At 58.9% G+C, this 25,860-nt stretch overlaps 1 protein-coding gene across 1 annotated transcript in view; it reads right to left on the reverse strand.

The window, feature by feature from the left end:
• MYT1L (myelin transcription factor 1 like) overlaps positions 1 to 25,860 on the reverse strand; it is a 77,625-nt gene that overhangs the window by 29,906 nt on the left and 21,859 nt on the right. The window contains exons 9-13 of the mRNA XM_025045783.1: positions 25,329 to 25,408; positions 23,677 to 23,986; positions 21,908 to 22,029; positions 21,496 to 21,558; positions 20,968 to 21,036 (exon numbers count right to left, since the gene is read on the reverse strand). Of these exons, the coding sequence (XP_024901551.1) occupies positions 20,968 to 21,036; positions 21,496 to 21,558; positions 21,908 to 22,029; positions 23,677 to 23,986; positions 25,329 to 25,408 (644 nt within the window). The remainder of the gene's footprint in view (positions 1 to 20,967; positions 21,037 to 21,495; positions 21,559 to 21,907; positions 22,030 to 23,676; positions 23,987 to 25,328; positions 25,409 to 25,860) is intronic.

A 25,860-nucleotide genomic window follows, 5' to 3' on the forward strand; every position in this document is an offset into this window, starting at 1 on the left:
ATATAAAAAGTTCAATTCAAATTTTTTTTTTGCCTAAAGAGATATGGTTCTAGAAATATATTTATTTTTCGTCACATAAATAAGAAAAAAATAAAGAGGTGCAGAAGAATGCAAAATAAAAGTATTTTAAGATAGAAAAATGATACATACTGACTTTTCTGCTACAGCTCTGCGGTTTCTCCCCAAACAGGAAGGAACAGGCCACCTGACAGCGACGCACAGCGCTTCTGCCCCGCGTCTCGGACGTGCTTCCTGCGACTCAAGGAGGCTCAGTCCCGTGGCCCACGTTCCCGTTTGTGAGCTGCTCGGCGACCTTCCCTCCCCGGGCTTCAGAGTTGGGGCGCGTACCGCAAGTTTCTCCCGCTCCCCGAGTTTCTCCGGCTCCCATCAAAGACTCGGCGAGGAGGGGCCCCCGTGCCGGTCGGCTGTCCCCGTGTTCCGAAAACCCACACACTTCGAGAGGCCAAGCCGACCTGGAGACGTAGTAGGATTTGGGTGGAAGACGTGGCTTCTGATGGGAGCAACGTGTTAAAAAGGCATCGTTTGCTTTTGGTTCTAAGGACTTTCTTTTAAAATTACACTTGGAAATAAACGAATAAATGAAAAAGAATTTAGAAGTTAAAGCGTTAACGCGCTTTAACACAGCTTTTGGTTTTGGTGATTTAGGCAGGTCGGGCCGGCCTCATGCTGCTGAGAAGGTGAAGTGCCGTCTGAGACGGAGTGCGGGTACTCGAAGCTGCCGCTCTCAGGTGCCCGCGGGCGGTCGGGGGCAGCGGGGGACCCCAGCGGCTGGGCAGGCGGGGAGGAGCCTCGCCGGCTCAGGCGGCGCCCGGAGCACACAGCACAGTCGCCAGGTCGCCTGGTCAGCCCGTGCATCCTGCGGCCAGTGGGCCGCGGGGGGCCTCGCTATAGGTTCCAAGTCTGCCTTAGAGGCCGACATGCTGGTGGCCGGCATTGAGCCACCTGTGACATGTGTGTGGACACTCGCCCTCCGCCCTTCCCCGCACTCGCGCCTCAGCGCTGGGCGCCTAGGGTGTTCCGGGCTGGCCCGGCCCGCTCCGGCCACTCCCCACGGACACTCAGCCACAGGGTTGGCTGTAAAAGACACAGGGACCCAGGGACGTCGGCTCTTTCTCTGTGCACAGGAGGTGTGAACGTGCTTTTACGCTGAACACAGAAGGCGGCTTATGTAATTTAAAAGCGGCTCGGTTTCCTGAAGCCAGAGACTTCGGTGCGCTCCGGGGGGCGGGGGCCCTGGATGGAGAAAGGGCCGGTCCGGGGCCGCGGCGTCCGGAGGCGCCGCGCAGGTTCCCGTCGCCCGAAGTCTGTTCCCCCTTCCCATGCGCGTGGGTTTCTTCTGCTTTCGTTCCCCGTTTTTCCTGTGTGGATCGTCTGCTTTTCGAACCTCATTCCGTCTCATAGAGAAGGTGTTTTTAATTCTAGTCAGGAGGAAATACAAGACTCCGGCTTCATCTGCAGCCTGTGACCTGGAATTTTCTCGAATGCCCCACACTTTGGGGCGCTGAACCTTCCTGTCCCCCGAACCCCGCCTCCTGCCCTGCCTTCCCGTTTGTAACTACCTGTTTTTAAAGTATTTGGGTTTATTTTCTCCTCTATCAGCCCCTCATTTAAAAAACTATGGAGTTCTAGCATGTTCTCCCTTCCCCCTACGGACTCTGCCTTTCCGCCCCTTTTATATCTTTTCGTCCTATTTGTAAATGATTCATAGACTCTTGGTTTCGCCAAAGACGTGGGCAATGCGGCAGACTGCAGGAGGGGAGGGTTCGTCTAGGTTGCACGGGGCAGCAGAGCCGAGGCGGGAGCAGAAATCTCGCCTCCCCCGGTGCTGTTTTACTCAACTGGACTCCCCTGCGGCGTCCCTCATCAGCGACAATCCCTGCTCTACGGATCAGTGGCATGGTCCCCACGTGTCGGGCTGGCCCGTTTTTAAAGATACCAGAGTTTGCCATCGTTACTGCTCCACAGGGACTTCTCGGCGTCTTATAAAATGACGGGGAGAGAGGAGCTGGTAGAAAAGTGAACACTTCTTTAGACTTCGGTGTCAAGGCCACGGCCACCAGCGGCTTCTAGACATCGCGGCCGAGAGGGGCAAGGGCATCGGAGCAGCACGGCCAGTGCAGGCTGGGGGTGCTGGCCGCCTGCACTGGCTCTGGGACCGGCCACGCGTGTCGCTGTGGGGAGGAGACCAGGGGAGGGTTCGGGAGGGGGGAGCTAGCAGGCGGCTGGGAGCGAGGCCAGAGGACGGGGTGCGCAGGTGGCACAAGGGTGGAGCTGCGACCCCGTGACTCTCAGATGCCCCTGCACCCCATGCGGAGCTGGAACCACTGGGTGCTTGGGGCTGAAAGCCCGGGACCTGTGAGGGACCCCTGGCTCCTCCGGGCCGGCTGCGCCCTGCACACCGGCCCCGCCCACCGGTGATGCAGGCTCAGGGGCTCCGCATCGCACGCGAGGCAGGAGGGCAAAGCCAGGCTTGGTGGGGCATGCAGCGTGTCCGACAGGGTGTCAGGGGCACATGGCAGCAGGCGTGGCCGGAAGCGGAATGGGACGCGTCTGCGGGAGGGGCAGACTGCGGTCCCCAGTGGGGAGGAGGACTGGCAGGGACACAGGACGGGACGGGAGCAAACCGTGCCGTGAAGCACAGAGGCCTCTGCTCATCTGCATGTGCGGCCGCCTGACAGCGAGGGGCGGGGGTCGGACACGGGGCCCCGCGGCGGCAGGAGGAGTGCACTGAGCCACACCGGCAGACGACAGAGGGGCCCGCAGGCCCAAGAGAGAAAGGGACTCTTCACAGCAGGTAGAGTGTGAGGGCAGGGAGAGGAGCAAGTCCTCGTGCCCAGGGACGAGTCGCCGGACGGAGAGAAGGCAGGTGTGTCCTCGTCCCCGTGGACGAGTCACCGCATGGAGAGAAGGCAGGTGTGTCCTCGTGCCCAGGGACAAGTCACCAGACGGAGAGAAGGCTGTGCAGGTGCAGACCGCTGTCCCTGGCCAGTGCAGTGTTGGCCCCGACAAACGGATTCGGAGGTGCCCCGAGGAGAGGCCCCCCCACTGCCACTTGACGTGTGCCTGGGGCACAGTCGCCTCAGTGCCTAGAACGCGCAGTCCGCGGGTCTCTGCTGTCCCCAGAGGCCGGGTTCCACGTGTCAGGGTTTCCCGAGCAGCTGACTGCTGAGCCGAGGCAGCCGTCCTTGTCCTCGAGGGCACTGTGATCGGCCTGGAGAAGAGGTGGCACCTCCAAAAGAAGTCGACGTCCGTGAGCGACAGGATGACAGCCTGACAGGCGTGGAGGTAGGAGGACACGTCCCCGGCGTCTTGAGAGCCAGCCTAGGTCACGCGGCTCTCTGTCCGCCGCCCCTGCCTGCTGCGTGTGGGGTTGGTGGCACCTGCTCGCGGCTGACACCCCCAGACTCAGGCCTGCACCACGTGCGCTACGCCCCGTTAACCTGTGTACGGCACGGCCGAGTCCTGACTGCGGAGACCCCGCGCCCTCGCCGGGTCTGCCTGTCCTCACCACAGGGCGATTCCCGACCCGACCCTTGGGGAAGCCACTACAATGCGCCTGTCTGGGGTGTACGGGAACGGGAACCTCGCTCGCCCAACACCTAAGTGTGCTTCCCAGGAGAAGCAGCTTGTGGAAAAGTGATTTTCACGTGAAAGAGCAGAAAAAGAAGGGAAAGGAGGAGGAGGGAGAGACGAGAAGACGCCTGGGCCGGGGACTCACTGCTGGGGAGTCTGCGTCCCCGTCTCGCTGGCGACCGCGTGGGGGGCCCCTGGGGACACCCGCCCTTGCACCCAGAAGGCAGCCAAGCGCCACCCACCTGGGGGAGGCCCCTCGGAGGTTCCTGTGGGCGGAGGACTCAGCATCCAGAAGGCCAGCCCTCTGCTAGGAGGGGCCGGAGCGGAGGAGGAAGCGAGTTACTATGGCAACTGCTCCGCAGTCACCTGCATGATTTGAGGAGCCTGGTCTGAGCAGCAGGGAGCTGAGTGGGAGGCACCAAGGGTGGGCAGGCCTTGCAGCCAGGGCGTGGGGCTCAGCTTGACCAGCCCCTCGCCCCAGGGGACACACCAACCAGAGCGGGAAGTGGGACTTGGGACACACGGGCCTTCGGACGGCCACTGGCCGCCCGCAGCGGGGCTCCCTGGGGCCGCTGGGAGAGTCCGAGTCGCCCCGATTCAAAGCTTGGTGGGCATTTCTGTGCCTCAAAACACAGATCACAGTCACGGGCTGCCACAGTCCTACGCGCTCCTGACAAGGAAGAACCTGTGGTTCTGTGTGGGGCCAGCAGAGGACCGCCCTGCCCACGTCACCCTAAAAAGCAGTCCAGGGAGGAGGGCGCAGCCTGCTGGAAAGGGCGCCGTGCAGGCGGCGCGGCGGCCGGAGCTGTGGTGCAGCTCCCTCGCCCGTGGCTGTCACCTCGGCTAGCACTCCGCTGGGAGCGGCGCGTGTGCACACGCTCCTGCCACAGACCCGCAGCGGAGGCGGGCTCTCAGCGAGGGACGAGGACGTGGCGTGAGCGCGTGGCCAGTTCTCTGCGTCCCGGCCGTGTGCCGCGGTTACCGAGTCCCTAAAGTCGGTCTTGCCCTGGGTCTTGTCGCTATAATCGTCCCAGTTTAGACATCAGCAGACTGAAGTTCGCAGAGCCACGTAACTGGTGAAGCCTTACTGGTCCCGCTCCCGAGTGCCACCTGCCCGCTAGGAAGCCCCTGTCCAGGGGCGGCCGCGGGGGCCTGGGCTGCCTGGCTCACAGCACCACAGGGTCCTCACTTCTCACGTCGGGGAGAGTGACTGAGGAGCGCGCTCTGCACTCTGAGAGGCCGTCGCCGAGGAGCCAGCTCCGTCCCGTGATGGCCGTCGGGGGCTGACGAGCCCAGGCTCGCTGTCCCAGCTGGGAGGTCCGGTGCGGGCGTTCTTACGTCCCCTCAGGGTGTGACGGCCCGCTGTCTTGGGGCTCACGGCGACGCCGAGCCCAGCGACACTGTTTCGTCACCGACGCTGTTCCGAGGAGACGGCTGCCTTGCAGAAGCTGCGGTGAATTCCAGGAGGCCGTCATGCTTTGCCGCCTCTTGCCCCCTGGGACTGGTCTTCCCCGGCTGCCTCTGGCTCTGCGCGGGCCACACACTGGTCACAGCTGGGCCCCGGAGAATCCCCGGGGGACAGCCACCGTGTCTCAGGGGTCCCGCAGCTCCTGGGAACCAGGCCGCTGTGCCCCGGTGGGGCCGACATCCACTCACGCAGAAGCTTGTGCAGGGCCCCGGCCTGGCCTCTGCCACCGCAGTCCGTCCCCGGCTGTCGCTGGAGCGGGCCCCAGACAGGAGGAAGCGAGGACGCCAGCACCGCCTCTCGTGCCGACACGGCCAGGCCGCCCGGCCACGTCCCCGCGCGTGCCGCTGGGCACCGTCTGTCCCCGGGACACTGGGCGACTTCCGCGCGAGGCGGCAGCGTTGCTGGCTCCGTAAGTTATCAGCGCTGCACATCAGAGCGCCGACCGCCCCTGTCTGCCCAGCTTCGGAACGTTGGCTTGACATCTTGTCTTTGCACAGAGTGGCTCTGAATTTCTAACTGAAGCGCAACACTCATTTTTAGAAGTCACAGGACCCCCACGCACAGGTGTCACGTTGGGCCGCGTCCCGTCTGCGGAAGCCCGTTCCTGCAGGCCTGGCTGCCTGTTCGTCCTGGCCTCTGCTGTAGCTCTTTGCTGGTGAAGGGGACGCAGGCAGGATTCTGACGCATCGCAGTGTCCACAGAGGACAGGGGCAGGATGGGTATCAGGCGGAAGTGACAGGTGGCGGTGGTGAGATCAGACTGTCTGCGATTAACACACAGCCCTCGGTTTCTGGAATCTGCGGACACGTTTCCAAAGTGTACAGTGAAGCTTCACCAAAAAGTCCTGCTTTGAGGAACTGGAAGTCAAGTGACTTCAGGTCTAAACGCGTCCTCCTTAAACCCAAAGGCAGAGCAGAGAACTCTCGACAGGCCCAGATCCTGCGTCTGCATGACCACTGATGGGAGGGACACTGGCCAGGCCGACAGGTTTGCCAGCGACGCTGTTTGTGACTGTGGAGGGTCACTCGGCATCTCTGCCTGGAGAATGGGGTTAGTGAGCGCCCGCCTCTGCTGAGCGCTGGTCATGACACTCAGCCTCTGCTCTGCTGCCACCGGCCAGCACAGGACAGTCACTAGACACAGCACGGCCCCACCGGAGTGCTGGGAGGTGGGGCGCGACGTTCCTGTCACTTTTCCTACGTAAGAAGCTGATATTAGAAGTACTGACCTTACTAAGGGCCATTTAGCTAGGAGTGTAAAGGGCTGGACCGAGGGTCTCCGACCCCATCCTGCGTCCCCCTCCTTCCATTGCCCCTGGTCAGCCACACTGCCGCTCGTCCCCGAGGGCAGCTGCTGGTCCTGGGTGCTCCCACCTTCGGGATCTTCAGGGGCACAGAGCAGATGCTTCAGTGAGTGCTCGTGGAGTGAGCTGGCTGGGCGCGGGACAGCAGAGAGCTCTGCGGGAACCGGAGGGCCGGCAGGTGAGATGCTGCTGTGACCGCGTGTCACGGGCTGGCGGCGTCAGCTGAGCTCACTATCCTGCGGTGGGAGGGAGCAGCGCAGCCGCCCGGAGGCCGACGTGAAGGTTCGTCCCGAGACTCACAGGCAGGAGGAGGCACGGCGGGTCCTGCGTGAGGTCGGGCGCTTGTGCCGTGTGCTGTGACTGATGACTGGTGACCGTGACGCTGATGCGGGCGGGAAGGCTGGCGCCTGAGCTGCTGTGGGACAGACGCCCGAGGAGTCGGGTCTGCTCGGCCCCTGCTCCACCGGAGCGGGGAGGGAAAGGGATCAGGCCGCGGTGTCTCCAGCGCTGTCCTGACCCCACGGCTCACAGCAGCGAGACCCGCCTCTGCTTCCTGTTCTCAGCTTACAGCAGCCGCCTTCGGACAGAGGCCGGGGACGGCTGCGGGGGCCCGGGGCAGTTGGAAAATGAGAAAACGAGAAAACGAGAAAACGAGCGCCGGAGCATGCCGGCTGGGGGAGGGTCAGAATGCAGACAGCTGGCATCAGCGGATGGGGTGTGGGTCTGAGGCGGGTCCGAGGGGCTGACGGACATTCTATTCGAAGATGCTGAACTTGGTTTGCAAGGCTGATGTAAGAATTTTGAAACTGCCATATTAGACGAGAGAAGACATACTGGGAAAATGGAACCTTTTTATCTTTGAAATGTTCTGAGCTGGGCTGTTGGAGTTTTAAATCTAAGCAGTGTAATTTCCTTCACTCATTGTTAGAATTGGGTCAGACTCTGGGTGTTGACCGCCTCTGTCTTTTTCCCGACTCCCCCAGCCCCAATTTTTCCGCCTCATACCCACTGAAACCCCCGTGGCCGCCCACCAGGCGCTAGTCTGAGCATTTTACAAACGGGAATCACTTAACCTTTATGATGAACTGTCAGCTGGGCACCAGCATGGCCCGCCTTGTAGACTGGAACTGCAGAAATTAAGCGCCGGCTGAAAGCGCCCAGCTGCAGGTGGCCGGGCCAGGGTGTGGGGCCAGGAAGGCTGCGTGGAGGTCTGTTCTGTGCTCCTGACTCTGAGGGAGCGGGCGGCAGAGGTCACCCCGCACCGTCGGCCTACGGGGAGAGGTCCCGCCTTCCCCTCACGCTCTCCTCACGTCGCATTTCCAGAAACTCAGAGATTTTTAAATGCTTCCAGGTCCTCGAGGAGTCCTCAGCGATGCAACTGAAATACTCTATCTAGATTTTAAAGTCACGTTCCAAAGCAAACAAGTGATGAACACATACCGAAGGCTGGCAGCGAACCAACAAACACAAATGTAAATTATTTCTTCTTAGCTAGAAAATGGTTCCATTTGATATCCCGGGAGAATAAACGGCAGAGACTGGCATTTCGATGGCCCAAATTCTTTTTGCACTGGAACCCCACAGGAACACCTTGCCGGGAGGCCGAGGCGCCCGAGGGTGTGAGAGGCCGAGGCGCCCAAGGGTGCGGGAGGCTGTGCCCACGCCAGCACGGAGCTCCCCGCTGCAGGGTGGGCCACTGTGGTTCAAACTCGCTATGGGCGTGTTCACTGCCTCGTGGGGGTCAGGCATGTCCCGGGTGCCGTGGCTAGAGCAGGGAGCATGTGCCCACACCCCGACTCTCTGGGCCCCGCCCTCCGGGGGTCCTGGGGGGCCCTGACCCCACAGGCAGGAGCAGAGCTAAGTCAGCAAAACTAAGCTGAAAACACCACGCATTTAATTTAAAGCAAACGAATAAAAACAGAGAATCCATTGGACACATCCACACTTCCTCGGGAGTCCATAAACCTTGGAGACGAATTTGCGCTCCAAGCGACCTGCCCCCAAAACTCACTCGCTGAGGGTGTGCTGGCCAGACAGATGCATGGGACTGTCTAGAACCTCGACCCAACAGCCCCTGCAGGCGCTGGGGGTGGGGGGCAACGGCACGGGGTGCAGGGAGGGACAGTGCCCGACGCACGGGGCGCTGGGCTCGGGGCCCCTGGGAATAGGCGCAAACGGACTGCTGAGTTGGGAGAGGTGAGCCTGCCAGGCAGGGCCCGGGAGGGCTCCACATGCAGACGCCCTGCGCACGCAGCCCGTTTCCTTCCGCAAACAGCCCAGGCCCTGGCAACAGGTGAAATTCACTTTTCGGGGATGAGCTTCAGGGGTGAGGAAGCAGCGTTCACGGAAAGACCCACGTCACCCCTCCCAGTGAGTCTGAGACCCTCGGCCGCACAGCGCAGACAAACGACTCGCCGCTTAGTGAGCACTAAGCCGGGAGCCTGAGCCTTCTCCACCCTTCCGCAGCTGTGTCCTGACTGGTTCAGGGTTTCGAAGTCGCTGACTTCTGCCTGGCACCGGCCGGGCCCTGGCTCCGCCCCCACCGAGAGCCACGAAGGAGCGCGGGGCCAGGCACAGCCCAGGGCAGCAGGCCTCTCGCTGGACAGCACGCTGCTGCTTCCCCGGAGCCGGCACCGCATGCCGCCCCCTGCTACTCGCTCAGTGGCCAGATGGCCTGGGTCAGGAGCCACTGTGGGCAGCAGGACCAGGTGGGAGCCCCTCCCGGCATGGGCCACCGGCTCCGCCTCTGCGTGGGCTGCAGGACAGACACGCACGCAGCGCACTGGACGGTGGCCGGTACCACTCACGTGCAGCCGCAGCAGCGGGCCCCTGTCCCCTGAGAAAAGGTGAGGTCGTAAAGCTCACTGCCATCACTGCCTCCTTTCCATCTAGAGCGACAGAGTTTCCACACTCGCTCAGACCTTCCAGAGAATCTCGCCCAGTACCCTGCTGCCCGCAGGAGAGGCCAGTGCTCTGGGAAAGTGCCCAGCGTCACATGGCCAGCCTGTCTGCCGACCCTGCCAATTTTCCTCAACAGGTGTCCCTTCAGAGTTCTGGGGCCCTCACGAGGTCGTGCCGCGCAGGGAAACGTACTCCGACTCACCCACTACGTCGTTCCCACGAAGGCCTGTGTTCCCGACACTGCGCAAAGAGCCATGGCGGGTGCCGTAGGGCGGCCAAGTGCCCACACCTGAGCCCAGCTCCAGGGCCCACGGTCTGGGCGCTCGGCACAGGCGGCCACATGACCCAGCGCAGGACGGGAGCGTGGGGTGGAACGTGGGTCAGCAGAGGGGCCTAGGGGCTGGGTCCGGCTGGTCTTATTTGTGGCCGGGCCTCGGTGGACAGGCTGGGTTTGGAGGGAGAGGAGGGTCCAGGGGGCTTGTCCCCAGGGACTGCCCCTGCTCTTTAAGGGGCCCAGAGGAGAAGGCGCCAGTAACTTCTGCTTCAAAGGATGTGTGTAAACTGTTAAGTGGCTTTTTTAAGGATAAGAAGTGTGTGTGTGAAGACCCCTTCTGCTATCTGCCAACCTCAAGGTGACAGGGTCTGCAGACCCGTGAGCGTGGCATTTCCTTCTTGCTAGAGGCAAAGTTGAGGCGTCCCCCCATGAGGAGGAATGGCCCCCCAAGCAGGCCAGCCTTGCTGGAGGGACCACACGCAAGTCCTGGGCGGTCCTCACAGCTCCAAGAGGAAGCAGACGGGGGGTGGCAGTCAGGTCACTGCTGCCGAGGCGCCCGATTCTCCCTCGGCCTGGTCCCGAGGCACCGCCTCAGCCCGTCCAGGGAGCCCAGGGGGGTCACTGTACATGCCAGACTGCCCCCCCCACAGTGTGTCCTGTGCCTTTGATAACGTTTTTAAGAAAACACATCAGTACAGTCATTTCAATAAGGCCCAAATGCTGCAGTTACACTGTCTCCGCAAGTCACATGTACAATTCTGGTTTTTGAAAGGGCATTACACACCCATGCAGCCGGCCGCCACCACCAACACATGCCACCTGTTCTGATGGGCATTTGTCACGCTATGGACGGGGAACGCTGTACGCCAGGGTCAGCGTGACATTCGGAGGAAAAGTGTCTGCAGCGGGATTTCAAAATTTTGTACTGATTTTAACTTGCAGCAGTAACGGATGACCCTGGGCGCCTCCCACGGAGTATGAGGACGGGGGACCCAGACGCCGAGTGGGGGTCCCAGTTCCCAGCGACATGAGGGCGGCCCGTCCTGACTCTCGTCTGCACGCGCTCCTGGTGGCCCCCACCCCCTCGCACAGCTTTCGGGGCCTCTGCATGCTGCCGCCGCTGCGGCCATTTAGGTTCCACCCCGTCCACCCCCGCAGTCCCCACGGCGCCCATGACCCTCTCCCGACCTTCCGCTGTGGTCCCCAGCAGGCACCGCCAGCACGGTGGCCACCTGGGCACAGAGTCCGCCGCAAGCCCCTTGGGCGGCCTCCCCCTTCCAGGCAATGGCAGCTGCTGGGCACCCTTGGGTGGCCTCACTCCTGCTGGCTCGCACCCAGCCCGCCTCGCAGACCCTTGCTGAACCCCGTCAGCTCTGCCGGTAAGCTGGGGGCCTGATGCTTCCCAGGATGGCTGCTGACCAGGGCTGTCGCCTCACCTCCAACCTGGGGTGTCTCCGAGCCCTCCCAACTGGCCTTCCCGCTCCTGCGCCCCACTACGAGCTGCTGTCTACGTGGAAATGGGGGCGGTGTGTAGAGATATGTCAGCGGATGTCACCACACTGCCTGACACCCACCTCTGGGGAGGGGACCTGCAGCCCCGCCTGGTCCTGTGAGCCCCTCGGGGTTTGGACCCCCCCGCAGCCGGGCTTCGCGTGCCAGAGCCTTCCCCGCTGCTCGGCCTGGCCTCCCCGGCGTCCCCGTAAGCGCAGGGACAGTGCCCCCGCAGAGGACAGGGGCCTGGTGCTCACTCCACACCAGCGCCCAGAACTGTGCCAACGGCGGGTGCGCACGCGGATCACGGTGAACCACGTAAGGCCTCAGCCTGGTCTTGTTTTTCTGAAGCTCTGATAAGGACCCTTGAGTTATTAGTTTCACAAAATAAATGATATCGTCACACTTTACGAAGCACTTCACATCTGCATCCGCCACCCTCGGCCCAGCTCACAGAGCAAGGGGCCTGGTGGGGGGTGTGCTCCGCTCCCCCGGGCGCCTGGGGCTGGGGGTTGTGTTGTTGCTATTTGTTGGGATGGAAGCTACAGAAGCCCCACCCCAGGAAATACCCCGCAGCCATTAACAATAAGATTACGTAACCGGCACGTCAAGTAAAATAGGCTTCGGGATCATAGACGGATTGTGAGTCATCAAAATGTTAACATGTCTCTGGTGAGATGAGGCTACAAATCATTTTTTTTCTACTTTCTCAAGTTTTTTAGCTTATACTATTTTCTTTTCCAGAAAGCCACTTAAAATTTCCTCGTCTTAAGAGCACATCAGCCCCTGGATGGCAGGCTGCATGTGCCATCGCGGGCGGCTCTGCAGGCCACGTGCATTTTCACCGTGACAGACCGAAAGCGCGTTTAAGCCCGTCGGCCGCAGGACGGTGAGGCGAAGAACGGGAGCCGGGGAGATGGGAACCGACACCCACCCCCGTGCTGGGGACCCCGCGCAGCGGGAGTGTCCCAAAGGCTCCTGGCCCCGTGTCCTCAAGCCCGAGAAGTAAGACGGGGCTGCCCTCTGCTGGCCCTGAGGGCGAAAGTTAGCCAGAGCGAGTCGCCCACATGGCTCCTCGGTCGTGAAAAGTGCATCACAACGACACCTTCGGAATTCAGACCCCACGGCGACGGGGACAGGGAAGTGCTGAGCGCACCTGCGCAGCAGCCTTTCTCTCAGGCGGGCTGAGCGAAGGCACAAGCACGCGTGGAAGGGAGATGCTTACGGCCTGGGGCGGACAGGTGCCCAACAACCTCGAAGCCCCAGGCGTTACGAGAGTGTCTGCTAACTCCAGGCCGGGTTATTTAGTCACTAAGGAAGGTGGCCTGAGGATCCTCCTCTAGTGACCCCTAGTTAATCAAATGTGAATTTCTGTGCAAGTTTGCGAGTCATGACATTGATTCTTCAGAAAAACGCCTAACTGAGCTGCTCCGCTAACTCACCGAACGCTGCCCTCCTCGCCCGGACGGAGAGGTTTCTGTGCAACACAAAAGTTCTGGAAAGGCCACACTGTGAAACGCACATCACATTCGGATTTAATCCGTCTACAACTGGCACTAGACAAAAGGACACATGTGCACATATGCAGACGTGCAGACCTACGAGGACTAGCCTGTCAACGGCTCAATGACAAGACCGTTGAGGACCCAAATGCTAAAAATAACCATAAACTTGTCACCCGAAAACGGCAGCCCGAATGGTTACCAGAATGTGGTAACACACGTAAAGAACGGTACGAATGGAGTCTAAGGTTCTCTGCGGCCCCGTCCAGCACAGACGTCCACCTGACGCGTGTGGCCATCGAAATCTGAACCGACGACATGAAATGCAGTTGAGCAGTCAGGTCTCCAGCTGTGGGGGCCTCATCCAGGCACCCAGCAGTCACGTGAGCTTGTGGCGCTGCCCTGGCCACTGTGGTGGGAGCACGTGCGTCACCCCAGAGCGTCCCGGGGGACAGCCCTGCAGACCCTCCCGTTACGAAGCCTGATCACATCTTTGTTTGGATGGTGAGAAAGCCCGCGCAGGCGCTGAGGGCTTTTCTTTTAGAAGCCAGTAGGGGCGGGAGCGCTTATCACCTTACACTATTACGTACCCTCCGGTTCCCTTGGGAGGCAAACGGCCGTCTCCAGCCGTTAATCACGGTGAGGGAACATTCCACACCGCAGACCCAGAGACTCCAAAACGCCGACGACCGATCAGAGCTCACTGAGGCCAGGGACCTACCCCTTCTCGTAAAGATGCGACAGAATGTTCTCGTTAACAGGTGAGACGTGACTGTCCTCGAACTGTCGCTCCAGGAAGAAGACGGGTCGTGCTTTGCAATCGCTATGCAGACGGGTGAAGGATGCAGGTGGGCCGACCGCTCCCCGTGAGCTGCTCTGCTCCTCGGCACCACCCCCCGCCACGAACAGCGCCTTCACCCCCAGCCGCCCCCCGAGTTCCCAAAGAAGATGCCCAAGAAAAATGTTCTCGCTCCTGAAATCGCCAGGAAAAATCACCCCCAAAATCCTTGCCAACAATTTCCCCAAGGGAACGTCTACTTTGCTCCCAGTTTCATTCATTTTGCTCCAGGGAACTGTAAGTTAGTGAAGCGTTTACCGGAACGGAACCTCGAATGCACAGCTGACGCCCAGTGTGGCCCGGCACTCGCCGGCTGGACGCTGCCCCACGGGAGCTGGCGTGTCCTCCCGCCTGGGCCCGACGGCGTGCTGCGCCCCCGTGTGGGGTCACGCCTCCGAGTCACCCCGGAGGAGCCGAGAACGACGGGAGACGGGCACCAGATGCCCAGCAATTAGGAGAGGCCAAATTCAACCAGATGTGGCACATGAACAATCGAAGGCCATTTCACCTGTTCCACGGAAGGAAACGTGTCGCCCACTGACCCTGGCCTGGCCCAGGTGACAACGAAACGCGCACACACCCGCGTGCACGCATCAATCACACACGCAAACGTACACGCGTAGGTATGTACGACTCCAAAACTGCTGCACTTACAACTGTAAGGAAAAACGTTTTTGTTCATATGCATCAAACATGCCGTGTGTCTGATAAAGGAAGTAACTAATCCACAAGTTAAAAAATAGGTTTATTCAAAGGATAATTGTAACAAGGCCGTAGAGGATGTAACAGTTAAGCTGTGAGGAGGTGGCACACTACGTTTTTGTTTGAATCCGGCGGCGACTCAGTACCTTCCGGCGTCTGGTGAACGTCACCCCTCCAGAGCGGGGAGCGGAAGGCTTCTGCGTGGTCCACAGACGCCGCCTCATGGCCTTCATTCCCGTTTGCAGTGTTCCCCAAACTGGTCAAAATGAAACACGTAAACGTCTCCACGCCAGCTTTGAGTGAGGCGCCGCCCGCCACTCCGCAGAGGGACGGGGCTCCCACCCCGAGTGCAAACACACCGCCGTCCAGCCGAGCGTCTTAAAAGGCGCGTGTGGATCGTCACAGCTGCAAACACGTGAGTGGGGCCAGGGAGACGGCCAGCGTGGGGGCCGCGGGCAAACAGCATGCGAGGCCGAGCATCCGCCCGCTTCGCCTTGGCGTGGGGGCACACTTTCAGCGCCACACAGCTCGTGGAGAGGGTCTGGAAGCTTCTAAGGAGACTGGATCACTTGGTGGCGGGGCCGGCTGTGGCGGGTACCCGTATCCACAGCCGCTGCGCTGGGTTAGTTTCGATGAGGACGGGCAGTGTCGCATCGGGGACGACTTGAGGGCCCCTGTTCCGTGAGCAGGTGAAGACTGCGCGTCAGGGGTGGCTGTGGCTGAGCGCCCGTGGGGCCGAGTCCCCGCCCCTCCTGGTGACCGTCCCTGCCAAGCTGTGCCAGCTCAGACTGTAACGCTGGGCCCACTGACGGCGCCTGGCACGACCAGCCCCGCCTGGGCACTGCCCTGTCCGCGGCACCCATGGCGTACACCCAGAAGTCCTCACCCCTGGCCCCTCCCAGTCCCGCTCTGCTCCTGTCCCTCGGCCTGTCCACCTGCAAGGCCCCTCTCCAGCCTCCCCTCCCCTCCTTTCGGGTGTCCAGACTCCGGCCCTCCCAGGCCACAGCGGGGCTTCAGGACCAAGGCCCCGGGACGTGTCCAGTCTGGGCCCACCTTCACTGTGCCTGGGACCTGCGGCCGCCACCTGCCGTGTGACCTCCCCTGTTCCCCCAGGCTGGGCCAACTCCAGCCACCTCCCACACTGAGCCCACGCCTGCTCGGTGACCAGACAGCTGCCCTGAGCCCCCGGCACCTCACTTCCTCTCTGTCCCCGTCCAAGGACGCCCTAGATAGAGCCGGCGTTGCTTTTCCGTCCGCCCTGAACGATGACCAGGCATTCCTCGGGGGCGGGCACTGTCTCGACTCTAGGTGCCGACGATATGTTTTAAAAATGAACGACAGAATGAAACGGCTCGGTTTACGCGTCCCCCGGAGATGTCCTCTCGTGGCTGGTGCCGTCCCCTGGAAGTGACACGGCTTGGGCGTTCCAGGTTGTCCCTCTCACCGAAGAGCCACGATGTGAGTGCAGAGTGGGGGGTGGCGGCTGGGGACCCTCGGGGGGCCAGGGCGGCTGTGACGTGTGCACAGATGATGCGCACACCAAACTGTGACAATTAAGTGTGAGGGCCACGCCGGGGCCCGCGCAGCACCACGCGCCGAGGCCGGCGTCAGGGAGCCCGCGGGCACAGCCGCGCGGCCTGCAGAGGGTCCCCACGTTCTCACAGGAGCAACAGCAGCGGTCACACCTCGGCTCTGTTGGTTTTCTTTTTAATTAAAGGACTTGGCGTAAAGTCGTCCAAATCGAGAGGCTCCAAGACCGTGGAGTGGATCAAAGTCTCTGCTAGAGACGTCACGCAAGGTGACAGGTGAAGTCCTTCCGTGACGTTACGTTAATTCTTACGCTGTCCTTCGGGTGCTGCCGACTGCTTTCGCAAGCGCCGCGGGGCTTCTGCGTGCGGACACCACACACACCTACCGACCGCCTGCCGCGGGCCCGGGACCAGGACGGCCCGCACCGACGCCCTCGTCCTGCGAACCGGACACTGGGTTTTCGCTCGTTTGGGTTGGGTCGTGCGTGGGAGCGGTTTGGGGAAGGGCAGTGACACTCGGCAGCCTGGGTCCCACGCCGAGCACTCGGGGGAGGAGGAGGAGACGGTGGGGCGTGGGGACGCCACGGCCAGGGCGGGCGGGGCCCAGTCACCACGGCCACTAGGAGCCCCCGCCACCGCGGGCCAGAAACAGAAGTGGGCAGAGACTCGCTCCCGGGGCAGAGACTCGGTGAGCCCGGCCCTGGGTGAGTGTGCTCTGTGCCCCCGTCTGTGCGTCTGTGTGAGAGGCCACGGCCACCCTCACACTCCTCACCACGGCGCGCCAAACGCTACTTCCCGGCTTGAACTTATTTTAAATCGGCCCTTCTTAAGTTAAAAGCCTCTCTGCAGCAAACTGCATTTCTTAGGGTTTTTTTTTTTTTTTTAAAATAAATGCTGTAGTGTGCAGTTCATGAAGCTTTTATAGATGCTGAAATCTAAACAGAGCACCAGGTTCTGGCCTGGGCAAGGACAAGTGCACTTAGCAGGCCTCGGGGAACGTCTGCGATGTGCAGCCTGGAGTCAGCCACCACTGCGCCCGCCGCACCCCCGGTGAGGGCTGTGGGGGACAATGCGTGAGACCCGCGCTGAGCGCTTCGGGAAGGAAACTGGCGTGTGTGTGTGTGTTTGTGTGTCTCTGTGTGTGTGTCTGTCTCTGTGTGTCTGTCTCTGTGCGTATCTGTGTGTCTCTGTGTGTGTCTGTGTGTGTGGATGTGTGTGTGTGGTCACAGCCACAATTAAACACAACCCTCTAATTCCCCATTGCTCAACAACACCTCTCCAGTGTCATGAATTTGGCACTGGAGGGACAATGCGTACGGTTTAGTTACGGCCACCTGCGGTCCGTGGGTCCCCACTGAGCCGCCCACCCGGCCTCGGCCTCACGTGTGCAGAAGGGTCTGCGCCCCCCACCTCCCGGCAGAGGCATTCAGGGTCGCGCATGTCACCGGCAGCAGGGCCCTGTGGGTCTGGGGCAGGTGCTCGCTGAGGCCCAGCGGGCCACGTGCAGGGGCGTGACAGGTGCCGGAAAGCCCGCGGCCACGCCTGGGTCTCAGGCACGGCCACCACGCCCATGCCTGCAGACGCTCCCGCACGCTCCGCCATCCCCAGGGAGGCGTGCCAGCTGCAGAATGAGATGGTTTTTCTAACCAAACAGAGGGGTCTCTGGGAGGACCCTTTGAAGCGAAGGACATGACTCATCTGCGCCCGCAGTGTGGCGGCCGGACCTGCCAGGAACTTCTGTCTTGCGAGAGCCACACGGACACAGAGCCCACGCGCGCTCCCAGCAGGGAACGCGGCGCCGGCTCAGAAACCAGACTCGGGCCGAGGGCAGGGGGAAGCGCGAAGTCTGTGCATTTGCTACTGTGAACCGCAAGGGCAGCGAGGTCATTTCCGAGAACCGGGTGTGCCGCACAAGGGGGTGAACCGCCTGCCCCGAAACAGGAGAAGCCGCAGGGTGAGCAAAGCTCCGCTCGGCCCTCGGACGTAGCCTCCCCGCGCCCGCACCATCGCTGGGAAAGGAAGCCCCGGCAAAGCGCAGGAAGGACGAGCCTTCGGAGGAAAGGAGTATCTCGGCCCACGGTCAGAATTCTAATTCTTCGATTCGTTTATTTTGAAATGGATGTAGCAGGTTTTTAAGAAGGTATGTGGCATACGCAATTAAAAGTCCTCTACGTCGGAACACACACCAGGACGTTCTAAAGGACAGAGCCCAGAGCCCAGGGTGGGACCCACGGCCTCGGGCCGATCCCATCAGAGCTCTGCCTCAGGAAGGGGACCAGGCAGCCCCCCGGGACTTCTCCCCTGCAGGGAGCTGCCCTCAGGACAGGGACCGGAGTCAGGTAGGGGACAGACAGAAGCAGGTCCCGATGGGGGCCAGTCCGGGAGCATTTTTAGAGCCAATGGCCTCTGATCACAATCAGCTTAGATTGGGCTTAAACTGGTTACTGAGGTGGTGAAAACAGCCACATCTGGCCCACGTCTGCAGCTGAGCACACAGCGGCTTCTAGAAGTCGGAGAAGGAATCACTGGTTGGGGGGAGAGGGCGGTCTCTTAAGAAAAAGGCTGACAAGGATGTCAGGTGATTTGCAAGCTCTTCAAGTCACTAATTCCAGGTCGTCTCAACAGATGAAATTTTAAGAGAAAGAACTTCCTTTCAAAAACAGCTCACGTTGAGCAGAATTTCCACCCAAAGCCACCTCCCTTTGAACAGTGTCCTTTTTGTTTCTCGGCCGGGGTCCCAGTGACGGTCACGGCCAGGCGCCCGCAGCACGCTGCGTCAGGTTCGTGGGTGTGAGCGGGTCCGCGAGCCTTGGGGCTTCTGACCTGCACGACCCTCACTGGCCTCCTGGCTCCTTCCCCGGGCTCTGTCCCGCCTCGCCACCGGGCCGCCCGGCTGCGTGTCCTCCGTCAGGCAGATGCGGAGCAGGAGAGCAGGAGTTCCAGAGTTTGCATGGCACGCACAGACACGTTACATTTTAATACGCGTTCATTTACATACTGTACACAATCAGACATGAAGTATCCCAAATGTGTTGCTCTGGATCAGAAGCGAGCTAAGTGTCACCTTAGGAGGTTTAAGAGGTTTGAGAGTCCAAGACCCAGAGTTTATCTGGCAAAACTTGTCTGTCCATGATCAAGAATATCCTGTTAGTGACCAACTAGTGACCAAAAGTCAGCGTTGGAAGGGACAAGAGAAACAGTTCCAGAAGATTCCATTTCTTAGCAGAGGCAGAATAGGGCAGGCAACATTTCCGAGCAGAGCTTGCCACGCCTCACACGCGCAGTGTGGTTTTACTTCTAATCAGACAAGGGGCTGCGGCAGCGGGCTTGATCGAAGCTCTTAAAAAAGCACATGAAGAACAATCTAGCGGAAAGCGATTAATATCGAAAGGGTCAATCCATGCCCCGTTCGACAGGCCCGCGACTCAGACGCAAGGGGACGGGTGGGCGAGTGCCGTTCTGAAAAGGAGCAGGGAACAGCGTCATGACCCGCGTGCTCCCGAGCCTGAAGCGGCATCACGCAAAAGCCGGTCCATGTTAGACTTCTGACTGCATGCATTTAACTGAAATCCTAGTTTGAAGATCCTACGTAAAAACGAACCATTTCAGAAAACTGGTTGTTTAAATTTCTAAGAAAGGGTCGATCGAAATGGGGTCTCCTTGTTGCAAAGACGAGATTAGAAACGAGCGTGGCTTCTAGATCAGCCCCAGCTGGCAGAAGGCACCGCCCTCTGGAAGACGAGGCCAGAGGGGACGGGCCGCGGGGACACTGCGCTGGAGGACGGGCCGGCGAGCCGCTGCCCGCAAAGATGCTGACGTCAGAACACCGCGCCCGCTCCCAAGACGAAGGAGAGGAGAAGACAGTGCTGGCCCTGGAGAGCGCTGCGTGGGCCCTCGGAGCAGCGGGGGCGTCAAGGGGCGCGCCCCACGTCTGCAGCCCCCCGGCAGAGAACGAGTCTGGTCTCTGGGGGGCTGGCGCCCTGACCGCTCCGAGGCCGTGTGGGACACGAGCCACGTGGCTGCCCGCCGGCCCCCGCTGGCCCGCTGGGACGGCTACGCCGCCGTGTTCTGACGCGTCGCCAAGGTCCAAGAGCAGGGAACCGCGTTTCGACCGTGAGGGGGACACGGTCTCAAGTCATGGACAAGATGCCGCAACCGAGAAGGTGGAGCCGTTCTGGCTAATTCTGCCCACTGCGAGGTTCTAAGGGCCACCGGTCCAGTGCGCACTGTAGCCTGACGCTACGGGCTTTACGGTGGCTGAGCGAGAGGACGCCCTCCAGGTGTTTACGCGCCACGAAGAACACGCCCAGAGTCTGGTGACAGGACTAGCTCAGGAGGTCACTGAGCATGAGCAGGTGGTCTATGGCACTAGGGCCTTGGGCAGGGGTCCTGCAAAAGATGACACGGGTGAAACACAGCCCCGCTCTGTGGCCGCCTGGGCCGTCGCGAGGGGGCAGGTTCGCGCTAGGATCCTCGGGAAAGGGAGCAAATGGCATTTTCTCGGCAGCGGTGATACATCCGAACAAAACGGAAGCCGAGCCTGGTGCCACGATGATGGTGTAACGAGCCCGGTCATCAGAAACAATCACTCTGGCCCTTGGCTCTCACCGTGCAGTGGACCCCCCTCGAGTCTGGCCTCTCCGATGTGAGCCCCAATGTGCTCTGACTCGAGCCCCAAAGGCTTCACACACTTCCTATGACCTGTACTGACCGCCCCAGACCTGTCCGGGAGCTGAGTGCGGTCCATCCCATGTGTCACATGAAGGACAGACACCTTGTTGGAGGCACTAATGCAGGTGGCCAGATTTATGCTTCAACTATAGAATCAACTTTGAGCATAGAGGACAGGGTGGTCCCAGGGTCAGAGGCGCGTGTCTGCGTGTGGGCGAGTGACCGCTGCCCTAGAAAGTGCCCACAACCATGACCACAGGGTCCCTAAGGGACAGGCTATTAACGTGGTAGCTTTTTGTCACAGTGCTACTTAAATATCCATGTTTTAAATAATCATTAACTGCTGGCTTTCCAAACGCCGATTTTCAATTTTTTAAGTTATAATCACAAAACATCAAGTTTTGACCTTTTAAGTTACAAACATTTCTTCGAAGTCTGAGTATTTCTGTAAACCGCCCTGCCAGGAGCACGCGTATCTGGAGAGACGATACTCGTGCTTTGGAAAATTCAAGACAGAGAGGACGCGCTGTGAGGGGACTAGAGGTGCAGGAGGGGGGTCTCCGGGAACGTGGCCGAGACCCCGCGCCGCCGTGCGCACGTGGCTCCGTGCGGACACCTCGCGAACGACACGTCCGTTTTGTTATGACTAAGCGAATAGGTTTTTAAAGAGAGCACGACTTTCGTTCAGTCTTACTTGAGTTCTTGTGAGCTGGTGGCCAGCATACTTCGAATGCTCTTGTCAGCCAGGGGGCAGCCGGACAGACTGTAAGACAGGCCGGAGAGCGGGTGAGTAGCCCCTCACAGCAGCTCGCGCTCCCGAACGAACACGACATAAAATTGAAATTAAAAAGTTTAATGCAGAAAAGCGATGGGGCAAGTGCTGTATATTGAATTTTTTTTTTTTGTATAATGAACTCTGCATATGTTTACATGTAAATTTTAAAAAGCAGGTCTGTTGATAAATCATCTTTAAAAGAACAAGATAAAAATATTTGCGCTCTTTGGTTGAAACGTTTGTAAAGAATTTTCCAAATTTAGATGGTTTATTTAAAAATAAAACACATTATACAACACACGAATTAGCATGCTTCTAAAGGTCAACATATAGCACTTAGAGGGTTGACACATAGTTCAACGTTTTTACTTCGACAGCATTGTTGAGGTAAGCTGAAAACAATAAATTGAAAAGACAGAATCCACCATGAGAAAAATGAAGTCACACCTTCTATGTGAGGCGTAATTACCAGTCACATGACCACTCCCATCACACCTTGGTGTTGGACATCTGCCACCAAACAAAAACAAAAACAGCCAAAATCGTAAGTATGTTTAAAAAGACTTTTTAAAAAAGTTTCATTGTTTCCAGTTTAGCTGCAATGTCTGCAAGGGGTTTCAGCGCCCTGAAGAAAAGCCGCGAAATGCACGGGGTTCAACGACAATGGCGTCTCCGCCGCACACAGCGCCCTCGACGCGAGCGCGCAGCGGCCTGTCACTGCGGAGCCGGCAGCTTGAGACATTTATGTGCTGCGAACGTCACATGCTCGAACGGCAAGGCATATACAGGTCGGTTTGTAAAAATAAGCCAGAGAAAGGGAAAGCGGAGGGCGCGACAGAGCCGCCTCGCTCATGCTTACGTTATCAAGTCCTTCTTGCTCTCCTTGCACTGGGGGTACTTGGGCTTGGGGCTTGGGATGGTCACCTCCCCCGGGTATCTCCTTTCTTCCAGAGCTTCCTGGAAGGGGTCCAAGTCTTCCGGCTGCAGGCGAAACACAGCTTCAGGGCCACACAGATGACAGCTCCACCCGCAGACCAGAGGCTGAGGAGGCCGCCTACCCCAACCTAACCTCTAGGGTCACGCTGTGTCTGTGTCCCGGACACGCAAGCTCAGTCGGCTCAGAGGGGACCTAGCTTTCGTGCTGGACCCTGAGACGTCGTCGCCTGCTCTAAGCCTCTAAACACGGGGTACCTGGTCACCGACAGGGCCTTGCTCAGCACCCCGCTGGCCACACCCACGAGAGGGACGGAGGGGCGCGCTGGCACCCGCGAGGGCCTGGACGCGGGGCCGTCCCGCCCAGTGTCCTCTCCCGCCACTGCGGCCCACCCTCCCCAGCTCAGCCCCCACGCGGGCCCAAAGATCCCCAGAGCGGCCTCACCAGCCGCCGCTCGCTAGTCTACGGCGCGCCTCACGTCCCGAGGCCCGGGGAGACCGACGCAGACCAACGCCCGGTTCTGAATTGCTCCCTTGCAGCATTTTCTCTCATGGAGAGTGGGCCCCGCTGCAGTAATCTAGGATCGCCCACAGAGGGCAGTGTGCAGCAAGCGTGCTTCCCGAACACGGCCTCTGCACGTCCGACAGTCTGCGTGATGAAAACGCGCCTGTCGGTTTATGAGGCTTAATATTAATTAAAATAAATCCGGAGATTCAATGACCAGGCCTTATTTGGTCATAACGGTTTAACACCATAGGAGAGAAAAAGAATACTCTGGAATTTAGCTGCCACTTGGATTCTGTTCTCTCTTATCAGGTGTGGATACTTAAATCGATTCGGAGAATAAAGATGATAGGCTTTAGGAGGGAACGGCCTTATAAACAGGTGCCTTCCCTGCCAATTCGTACAAATAGCTAATGTTCCCTTTCTCCCCACCTCGTTTCTGTACGGTGCTATTGCTTTGATGGTGGTCTCCCCACCGTATTCAAAAAGTTTTTATTTCTCAGTGAATAGAGATGTCATAATCTTCAGAATTAAGCACTGGAGAAAAGCTCAGTCCAATAAAGAACAAGTTTTTCCTTGTTTCTGTCCTTAGTCTAAAGGACACTATAACTATTTTAAGAACCTGAATTTGAAAATTTTAACCACTTTAAAAATCTGTTCTTGACACAGGTCTTTTGGGGATACTGTAGTCGATAAAGACGTAGGCGGCCATGTTCACCAATTTACTCAAGGCTGGGGTTTACTCTCTAAGTAGTTGACTTTTTTTAGAGAACAGACACTGACCTTAGCCTCGAAGAACTGGCTATTAGCACACAGCTAGCCATTTACACATTTAAAACTCTCGTTATAGTTCTCCACCTGCAAGGAAGACCCTGCATGCAGCAATGCATCCCCCGAGAGAACGGACTGGCACACTGTTCATACACATTCTTAGAGAAATCGCTGTAAGAAGACACTTGTTTAGAAAATAAAATTCACCATTAAAAAAGGCAATGGTTTCGCCAGATCAGTGTTCGTCACAAGTCTCTCCTGGGTCAAAAAAAAATGTATCCTAAGCTGTCGTCAGCTAAAGGTCATGTTTGAAGAGAAAAGACATTATCTCTTAGGGTGAGCGTCAGCGGCATTTCGTCCCAGTGGACACCAACTCTAAACCGTGAGTCGCCCGAGGCGGCTCGTGGCGAAGGACGTACAGTGATCTCTTTGGGGTCGTCCTCGTCGGCCCGGCGCGGCTTCATCTTGGTGTAGTCCACGGGCAGGTCCCAGCAGTCGCCCTCGCTCAGCTGGAAGCACCGGCTGTTCATCACCGCCTGCTGCTGCGGGGACATGGGCTCCAGCGGGGTCAGGATGGGGCAGCAGCCTTCCCGCGGCCTCTGCTTGTTCATGCTCAGGTCCAGAGTCCCATTCTCGTCCACCTCCATGTCAGGGTTCTGTGGGCAGAAGGACACGGTAACCCGGGGCTCCGTCCCCCAGACCGCAGCCCCGCCAACGGCCAGCAGCAGTCTGCACGGGGAAGCCCGCACTGCAGCCATTCCCCCAGGCCCCGGGGAGCGGAGGCGCCCTCCGTCCACGCCGCTGCCCCGGGCTTGGCAGCGAGTGTCTGCGAAGCTTCCCGCTGATCCGCTCATCTATCCTCTACCATCTCCCTGTCTTATTTATTTGTCTTCACTTACCTGTCCTTACCTGTCATCTAGCACGTCTATTAGCTATCTATGCCTTTCTTTTTTCCCCCAATCCATCTCTGCTTCTAGAAATAAGCCTGGCCAGAAGAAAATCAAACATATGCCTAATTTCAATTCCACTCCAGTTCAAATACCTACGAAGAGATCGGAATTATAATGTGTGTGTATGTGTACAGAATATAAATTTATGCTTAAAGTTATATACGCTTAAAATGGACAAATAGTTAAAAATTCTCCTTCGGTTTCATTGACACTCAATTTTCCAGGACGTGGAGAGGAAGAAAACAAGCCTTAGAGGAGAGAAGGAACTGGAATTTACTTTCTGGCCCAAAGTCCTGTGACGAACTCTCCGTTTTAGAGAGGGAGGTGTGCCATCTGCCACGGCGGTCACGGTCTGACCTACTGAGTCCCCACAAACCCGCGTTTAGTCAACTGGCTTAGAAAAACGAAGAGGTCCAGGGCGAGTTCCTTTTTCTGTTTTTGAAGATGCTTTGAAACAGATCGAGAATTCTTCAGAACCTGCCTCTCAGGAGGGAGAGCAGGAAGGACATGTGAAGGAGAGAAGACGAAAAATCGAAATATCCCGATAATCCTGCATTTTGACCCGGAGCTGCACACTCTGGAGCAGAAATGAAATTTCGGAGCAGGCGTGAGAGCTGCCACCCCCTCGGGTGGCGGCCTGGTCCTCGGGCGTGACCGCGGGGACAGGCGCCCGGAGAAGGCCCGTCCTTGAGGACTGCAGCGCCCCTGTGCCTGAACCCTTTGGTCAGAGTGCACTCCCCATGTCAGGCTTTCATATTAATTTAGCCTTCGCAATGTTGGGTTTAACTTTCATAAAGTGAAGAAAACTGGAAGGGGTTAAGGTCTTTCATTTCTTGCTACAGAAGCTCTCGCATGCTAGCCTCGCACCTAGCAGCCTTGATCACCATGGAAATTGCATGCCCGATGCTTCCCCCAAATCTGGGAATAAAAACATTAACCGAAAAAAATGCATTTGCCATTCATGAAATCGCTGACCTTTCTCCCTTCGTACAAATCCCACTTGTTTATAACAACTACTTGTGGGGCTGCGAGGTACAGTGCACACGGCCCGGCAGCCCTAGGGAACGGAGGAGACCCTTTGTTTTCTGGGGAGGAGGCATCGACCACATCTGCCTGCTCACGTGTCCTCTGCGATCACCGCCTGCATCTCCGGCCACCTTGTGGCCTCGCCGGGCAGCTCTAGCTGCAGCCTCAGTGTGAGCTGAGTCCACAGGCAAGAAAATCAAACTTATAGAACCAGAACCACTGCAAACACTGCGCTTCGTTTTGGCTCCTGAGATGTTTTCGAGCTCATGACGGGGGGCTGTAACCGCGTGACCGAGCGGTCCTTGCGGAAGTCGGATTTTCACGTTCCTTGTCCCCGGTCCTGGCGACCTGTTGGGGGCCTGGTGAGGGGCCAGTCCTGCCGTCTGACGCCCGCCTGTGCTCAGGCTCACGCACGTGGCTTCTTTCGGTTCCCACTCTCCGGGCAGGCATTTGAAACGTCTCCGTTCACGGAGATGGCCCTGGGTCTTAAAGAAGAGGGTCCACCGAGACACTTTAATCTGGAGACCCGAAGACCGTGGCCCCGGGCCATGCGCTGCCGCAGCGACTGAGCAGAGCCGCCGGGACACGGCGGCCGCACGCATGACACTGCGGGCCCCCCCTGCTCTG

This window comes from Pteropus alecto, unplaced genomic scaffold (assembly GCF_000325575.1).
Source record: "Pteropus alecto unplaced genomic scaffold, ASM32557v1 scaffold61, whole genome shotgun sequence".
Classification (NCBI taxonomy): Eukaryota; Metazoa; Chordata; class Mammalia; order Chiroptera; family Pteropodidae; genus Pteropus; species Pteropus alecto.